The sequence below is a fragment of the Pteropus alecto genome, unplaced genomic scaffold, assembly GCF_000325575.1.
Source record: "Pteropus alecto unplaced genomic scaffold, ASM32557v1 scaffold156, whole genome shotgun sequence".
In the NCBI taxonomy this organism is placed as follows: Eukaryota; Metazoa; Chordata; class Mammalia; order Chiroptera; family Pteropodidae; genus Pteropus; species Pteropus alecto.
The window spans coordinates 5,105,360-5,112,667 of NW_006437746.1; the positions used below are offsets into that span (position 1 = coordinate 5,105,360).

The following is a 7,308-nucleotide window of genomic DNA, read 5'->3' on the forward strand; positions in this document are numbered from 1 at the left end:
CCTGGGGCAGCCAGCACCCCTACACACTCAGCTCTACCCAGCCTCCTCTCAGGATCCCCTGCCCCCCCACTCGGGGGCGCTGCCTTTCCCTAGCCCTGGGCCTCCTCAGCCTCCTCATCCCACCCTGGCGTATGGTCCTGCCCCTTCCCCCAGGCCCCTGGGCCCCCAGGTAGCCCCACTCTCCATTCGAGGACCCTCACCTGCCGGCCAGGCCACCCCCAGTCCCCACCTGGTGCCTTCACCTGCCCCATCACCAGGGCCTGGCCCAGTCCCTCCTCGGCCCCCTGCAGCGGAGCCGCCCCCGTGCCCGCGCCGAGGCCCTGCAGCTGCTGACCTGCTGTCCTCTAGCCCCGAGAGCCAGCATGGTGGCACTCAGCCTCCTGGGGGCGGGCAGCCCCTGCTGCAGCCTACTAAGGTGGACGCAGCTGAGGGCCGGCGGCCACAGGCACTACGGCTCATTGAGCGGGACCCCTATGAGCACCCTGAGAGGCTGCAGCAGTTGCAGCAGGAGCTGGAGGCCTTTCGGGGCCAGCTGGGCGACGCTGGGGCGCTGGATGCTGTTTGGCGGGAGCTGCAAGAGGCACAGGAACACGATGCCCGCGGCCGCTCCATCGCCATTGCCCGCTGCTACTCGCTGAAGAACCGGCACCAGGACGTCATGCCCTATGACAGTAACCGCGTGGTGCTGCGCTCAGGCAAGGACGACTATATCAATGCCAGCCGCGTGGAGGGGCTCTCACCGTACTGCCCGCCTTTGGTGGCCACCCAGGCCCCTCTTCCCGGCACAGCTGCCGACTTCTGGCTCATGGTGCATGAGCAGAAAGTGTCAGTCATTGTCATGCTGGTGTCTGAGGCCGAGATGGAGAAGGTGAGGGGGAGAGGTTGTAAGGGTGCCCGGGAGGGATCCTGGAGAAGCAGCCCTAACTGCCTTGTTTGCTCCTCAGCAAAAGATGGCACGCTACTTCCCCACTGAGCGAGGCCAACCCATGGTGCACGGTGCCCTGAGCCTGGCGCTGAGCAGTGTCCGCACCACTGAGACCCACGTGGAGCGGGTGCTGAGCCTGCAGTTCCGTGACCAGAGCCTCAAGCGCTCACTCGTGCATCTGCACTTCCCCACGTGGCCTGAGTTGTGCGTCTGCTGCCCTGGGTGGTTGGGAGCACTGGGAGGGGTGGTGATGGCCCCAGCTTGGGTCTGACTCAGAGACCCTGCCCCTGCAGAGGCCTGCCTGACAGCCCCAGCAACCTGCTGCGCTTCATCCAGGAGGTGCACGCACACTACTTGCACCAGCGACCCCTGCACACGCCCATTGTTGTGCACTGCAGGTAGGGTGTGGGGCAGGGGTAGCTGCCAGAGGGCTCTTTCTCTGGGGGCTCTTGGTCTTAACACCCACTTCCTGCCACAGCTCTGGGGTGGGGCGCACAGGAGCCTTCGCACTGCTTTACGCAGCTGTGCAGGAGGTGGAGGCCGGGAACGGGCTCCCTGAACTGTCACAGCTGGTGCGGCGCATGCGGCAGCAGAGGAAACACATGCTGCAGGAGAAGGTGAGGGTCCGGGTGCTGGGACAGGCACCTGCCCCATGGTGACGGGGGCCTCGCCCAGCTGACCACGACATGTGTCTCTGCAGCTGCACCTCAGGTTCTGCCACGAGGCAGTGGTGAGACACGTGGAGCAGGTCCTGCAACGCCACGGTGTGCCCCCGCCCTGCAAACCCTTGGCTGGCACAAACGTCAGCCAGAAGGTGAGGATGGAAACCCTGGGGGCTGCTGGCACAGACACAGCCTGTGGGCCCTGGTTTTCACTCCTTTCTTTTCAGAATCACCTTCCTCAGGACTCCCAGGACCTGGTCCTTGGTGGGGATGTGCCCATCAGCTCCATCCAGGCCACTATTGCCAAGCTCAGCATCCGGCCTCCTGGGGGCTTGGATTCAACAGCGGCCTGCCTGCCAGGTCCTGTAGAGCCCCCGGGCCTGCCGCCAGCCAGCCTCCCGGAGTCCGTCCAGCTCCCATCCTCTTCCCCACCCCCTCTATCTTCACCCCTGCCTGAGGCCCCCCAGCCTGAGGAGGAACAGCCAGTCTCTGAAGTCCCTAGTTTGGAGCCCCCCTCCTCTTCTCTGGAGCTGCTGGCATCTCTGACCCCTGAGGCCTTCTCCCTGGACAGCTCCTTGCGGGGAAAACAGCGGATGAGCAAGCAGAACTTTCTGCAGGCCCACAATGGGCAGGGGCTGCGGGCTGCCAGGCCTACTGATGACCCCCTCAGCCTTCTAGATCCGCTCTGGACACTCAACAAGACCTGACAGGGCTTTGCCTGCCTGGTCCTTCACACTACATCATCTCTTCGTGCCCAGGTGGGCGTGGTCTCTTCTTCCCATGCCTGCTGCCTTTAGCCCTGCCTGGTCCAGCCTGTACCCCTGTGGGGTGGAGATGTATTGCAGGCTTTGGGTCAGGTTCTGCTCCTTTGTGAGATCTGACATTTTTCAGCTCTTTGCTGTTGAAGTAATAAACCAACCTGTTCTATGGCCATTGTCTGCCCATTGTCTGCTCACTGCTGCCTCAGGGAGGGAGCCTGAGTCCCAGTAGCACCACCTGAAGCCTTTGGTGAGCTTGGATGGATGCTAAGATGACCTTGGGGCCACCCTTGGCTTCCACACCTCTGAGATGGTTAGGAAGGCCTCCCTTAACCTGTCCCCATACCTTTCTGTATGGCTCCTGCCTACAGCAGCTCTGAGCTGAGAAGGGTCTAACCAGGTGCTGGAGGCTGAGGAGCAACTCTGGGGGAAGACAAGTGGTGCTCAAGGCCCTGGGCAGCTGTGGTTTTTTAAAAAGTTTAATATTGCAGTCCTGAGGCCACTCCCCCCAGGCTAGGTCCAGTGCACTGGCTCCAGCGAGCCTCTCAGTCCAGCTTCTCCAGCACGGAGGGCACGTAAACCAGGCTGAGCTCGCTGCCAAAGTTGCAGACGACGGCGGCATTGTCCAGCACCAGGATCTGGCGGGCGGGCTGGCCCTCACTGTTCTTACCCAGGTAGACTGTCTGTAACAGGTCCCCATAGTTTAGGTCCCAAAAGGACACACAGCCCTGGCCACCGGTCACCAGCAGGTTGTCTGAGATGACACCCAAGCTCGCACCACAGCCCAGGTCCTAGAGGCAAGAACATGACAGGCTGTGTCTTGAGTCCTTCTGTGAAACACCCAAGAGTCCTATGGCTCCAACCTGCCTACCTGCTGAATGGAGTAGAGCTTGATGCCTGTGCTACGGTCCCAGATGCTGATAAGGTCATCCAGGCCACTGCTGATGACGCAGGAGGTGGTACAGGTGAGGGAGGTGACATCCCCACGGTGAGCGAACATGTGGCTGACCCGGCTGCCAGTCAACACATCCCACAAGCAGATGGCCCCATCTTGTCCTCCGCTGGCCAGCACCATGGTCTGGGGGAACAGGCCAGGGGCGCTGTGGCTGAAACGTTCCTCTGCATGGGTGTCCTAGGGCCCTGATGGGTGGGGCCATGGCCTGGCTTGGTACTCCCGCATTCCCCACCCCAGAGCCCGCTCCATGGGCCCCTCACCTGGTCAATGTACACAGTCGTGATGGCCCCCGAGTGGCCCTGCAGGGTGAAGAGACAGCACGAGTCCTCCAGGCGGAACACCTGGGGCAGGAATGGGCATCAAGTTCTGGCCTGACATTTTCCCAGATTCCACTTTGGCCAGGCAATCCCTCCCATAGTTCATCCGAGACACTTCCAGCCTCACCCTGACTGTCCCCAAATGTTCCCCATTTCCTGTGCCAGCGCCCAAGAGACACAGCCGACACTTACTCTCAGTGTGTGGTCTTGGCTCCCGGTCACGAGGCGCCCGGCAGCAGCCTTCAGGGCTGTGATGGGTTTCTGATGTGCACAGGGCACTGTGTGGGTCAGGCGGCAGGCCACCGTGTCACTGCTGCTGTATATGGGGGAGGTGGGGGAATTTCTCTGCCCTGGGGATAATAGGCCAAGTGAGGGCTCTCTGAGAAGACACCTTGCAGACGGCCCCTACAGTCCACCCACCAGGTGCAGGCACCTGCCAAGCCCAGACCCTCTGACCTCGGAACTGCAGTGGGCTGAGGGCAGTGTGGGTCTCCAAGGAGAAGAAATCGAGGGAACCGTTGAGCCGGGCAGCCACAATCCTGGAAGAGAACACAGCCAGGTGGCTCTCCCTCAGAGCCCTGGTGGTCATGAGGAGTAAATGAGCTAAACGTGTCAAGTGGCACCCGGGGAACATCATGGTAAAACTGTAAATTAAAAAAGCAAGCATTCGGAGGGCCCCTCCAGTCTGCAGCTGAAGGAAGGAACAGCATCTAAGGAGGAGGAGGCAGGGGGGAGGAGGGAGAAGGCTGCTGTCTCCACATAAAAGCAGCTTTGACCCAAGTGCCACCTACCCCATTTCCTTTTTCCATAAAGAAATAAGGATCAATGAATTCTAGGCACAGATTGACAGGCAGTGGCCCTAAAGCCTCGAAGTGAGTAGGGTTCAAAATCTGACTCCAATAAAAGGCAGTGTGTGTTTACCACCTCTGCCCATGGATTTGAAGGGCCCGTGGCAGAGCTGGGGAAGCTGGCGGGTGAGCACAGACCCCGCTCACCAAGAACTTGGAAGGCTGGATTGACACGTGGGCCTTCCCTAAAACTAAAAAAAAAAAAAAAAAAAATAGATGAAGTAAGCTAGTGAACTATGAACATGGTCACCAATATACCTCATGATATGTAATTCACTGGGTTCTATATTCCAGGGAAGAATTTCCAAGTGTGGGGAACCAAGGAACCGGACCAGGCTGGAGGGGCAGCGTGCCGGCCAAGGCCTGTGCGAGCAGCCTGGCGGGGGCAGGAACAGCACCAGCCACCAACAGAAGCTGAGAAAACAACAGGCTCCAGCTGTACTTTAGATGGTGCCACAAATGGTCGTGGGTCCCGGAAGGAAGAGCCAGCCTGGGACAGGCAGATGACGCATTCAGGAGGAGGAGCCTGGTCACGGGTGGGAGACCACTGAGGGGGTGTGTGCAGATGGAGCCCTAGGAACACCCACCACCATGGGGTGTGCTGAGGGAGGCAAGCAAGGTCCAGCACCAAAAGGAAAGAAAAGTTTTAACAAGAAGGTTTGGAAAATGCATTTTTCTGTAACTGAAAACAGCCAAGAAACTCAGAAAGGTCAGTACTGACAGACTAATCAGAGAACTCTGACTTCAGAAGGGGAGAAAGGGAAACGGGGGGCTCACGCCCCAGGGCCGTGGTGGTTAAGGGTCCCGGGAGCTGTGTCAGGTCCGACACTAAGTGCTTACTACCTGTCAACCACCCCTCCCATCGAGGTGGACTACCTGCTGCTCACAGGTGTGGGGCACTGAGAAGGGGAGTCGAGTCACACCCCAGTGAAAGGGAGCTAGGACTCCAACCTCGGTGCGGCCTGGCCAGGAAGGGCTGGCTGTGGGGCTGAGGCAGCAGCCCGGCACGCTCACCTTTTGTCCAGGAAGATGAGGGCCGTGATGCCTGAGGAGACCTCCTCGCTGCTGCAGCACAGTGTGCCCTCGATGGCATCCCACACCTGCAAGCCCAGAGGCCGTGAGCACGTGCGGGCTGGAGAAGCCCACAGCCCCCCGGCCTCCGGCCCTGCTGCCCACCTCCAGCCGGCCACTGCTCCGGCCCACCACGATGAGGCCGCCCTGCAGCTCCAGGCTCCAAATGGAGCCGTCTGCACTGGGGGCCCAGGAGAGGGCCAGGGAGCCCTTCTCTGGGGAGCACCCCTCGTCTTCGGGGGCCTGGGGCAGCGTGGGCCCAGGGGAGGGCGGGCGCAGGGCTGGCGTGTGGACGGGAGCCAGCCCCTCTTGCTGGTACACTCGCTGCACCAGGCGGCTGAAGTCGTAGCCCGGGTTGTCCCGAGCGCGGCCGCAGCCCGCCCGGTGCCGGGGCTCAGGCTGAGTGGGCTCCGAGAGCCGTGGCCGCAGGGAGAAGTTCGTGTCAATCAAGCAGGTGAGGTCCGGCTGGTCTCCGAAGAGGGAAGGTGGCAGCGGGCCCTGGGCACGATGCCGCAGGGGAGGGCTGTCCCCGGGCTCCTCCGGGCCGCCCTTCCCGCCGTCAGACAGCCGTTCCCAGCTCTCCTGGGCCTCAAACCCACTGCCATTGCCGCTGTCCCGGCGCTGCCTGCAGGGGCCAGGAGGGCAGGGTGAGGACGGCAGACTGCAACCCGACGGACGGGGGCTGGGGCAGGCGCGACACCTACCCGGGGCGGGGGATGCGTGTGAGGCAGTCCCCAGTCTGTGCATCCCACACGCACACGTGGCCCGCCAGGCAACAGCTCACCAGCAGCATGCCATCGCTGGCCAGGCACTCGATGTCCTGCGGGGCACAGTGGGCCATGGGCACGGGTACTGGCGCAGACGCAGCCCGGGCCCCAGCACCCCCGCTGCTCCCGCCGCCCTCACCATGAGGTGCCCGCGAAGCACCAGGGGCACGATCTCCGTCTCAGGCGGTGTGTAGCCATAGTCGTCACAGGGCAGGTCCCCACGGCGCCGCTGGCCGGGCCCCCCGCCAGGTTGTCCGTAGTTGCGTGGGCAGAGCACGCGGTAGAGGCAGAGCAGCAGCAGCACGAGGACGATGCCGGCGGCCAGGCCGAGCGCCGCCACCCTGCACCGGACAGGACGCGGTCAGGCGGGCCCAGACCCCTCCCGCTGGCCGCCCCTTCCTCGCGGGCCTTACTTGTACAGGGTGACGTCTCTGTGGGCCTGTGCCATGCCTGGCCCCTTGGGACCGGCCTCCCAGAGCCCATCGGGCCTGGGCTGCGGTGGGGGCCAGGCACTGTGTCCGTCCTGAGGGTGCCGCCCCTCCAGGGCCTCCCTCGGGTTCAGGCGGAGCGTGACGGGGATGACAGGCAGCAGGCTGACGTACCTGGGACCGGGCAGTGGGCAGCCTCAGCCAGGATGCCCTGGGAAGGGTCCCCCGCCACTGCTGCTGGCCCACTCCATCCCCCTCGGTACTCTCACACAGGACTTTTCAACCTGCCTAACTCCAAGACCACCCTCTCGGGCAGTCTTCCCCAAATACGGGGTGGGACACAGGAGGCTCCTTCCCAGCCTGGCTCTGGTGTCCCAACCTTGCTCTGTCACAGACACCAGCACCCCAGCAGCCATCACTCCAGTATGGGCTACGAAACACCGAATGCAAACCAGTGGGTTCCCCTCTGACGGTGAAGGGGGGTGCTCTGGGGACGGTGAGCTGACACCACCGGTGGGGAGGTGGCAACTGGCGCAGCTCACTCACCTCTTGGCCAGTGTAATATTGTAGTAGCTGA

General features: G+C 62.4%; 2 protein-coding genes across 2 annotated transcripts in view; one reads left to right on the forward strand and one right to left on the reverse strand.

Annotated features, from left to right (window-relative positions):
• Positions 1–2,520, forward strand: part of PTPN23 (protein tyrosine phosphatase, non-receptor type 23) — a 23,502-nt gene extending 20,982 nt beyond the window's left edge. Inside the window, 6 exon segments of the mRNA XM_025048894.1 lie at positions 1–868; positions 945–1,129; positions 1,219–1,323; positions 1,404–1,542; positions 1,626–1,739; positions 1,815–2,520. The exon segment at positions 1–868 is cut by the window's left edge and continues 52 nt beyond it. Coding sequence (XP_024904662.1) covers positions 1–868; positions 945–1,129; positions 1,219–1,323; positions 1,404–1,542; positions 1,626–1,739; positions 1,815–2,294 — 1,891 coding nt within the window. The 3' untranslated portion in view covers positions 2,295–2,520.
• A 286-nt stretch (positions 2,521–2,806) lies between these two features.
• The window catches only part of SCAP (SREBF chaperone), a 56,782-nt gene continuing 52,280 nt past the window's right edge, over positions 2,807–7,308 (reverse strand). The window contains exons 14-24 of the mRNA XM_006914875.3: positions 7,278–7,308; positions 6,717–6,905; positions 6,443–6,644; positions 6,241–6,356; positions 5,642–6,161; positions 5,480–5,565; positions 4,074–4,156; positions 3,810–3,967; positions 3,561–3,641; positions 3,217–3,423; positions 2,807–3,136 (exon numbers count right to left, since the gene is read on the reverse strand). Of these exons, the coding sequence (XP_006914937.1) occupies positions 2,891–3,136; positions 3,217–3,423; positions 3,561–3,641; positions 3,810–3,967; positions 4,074–4,156; positions 5,480–5,565; positions 5,642–6,161; positions 6,241–6,356; positions 6,443–6,644; positions 6,717–6,905; positions 7,278–7,308 (1,919 nt within the window). The 3' untranslated portion in view covers positions 2,807–2,890. The remainder of the gene's footprint in view (positions 3,137–3,216; positions 3,424–3,560; positions 3,642–3,809; positions 3,968–4,073; positions 4,157–5,479; positions 5,566–5,641; positions 6,162–6,240; positions 6,357–6,442; positions 6,645–6,716; positions 6,906–7,277) is intronic.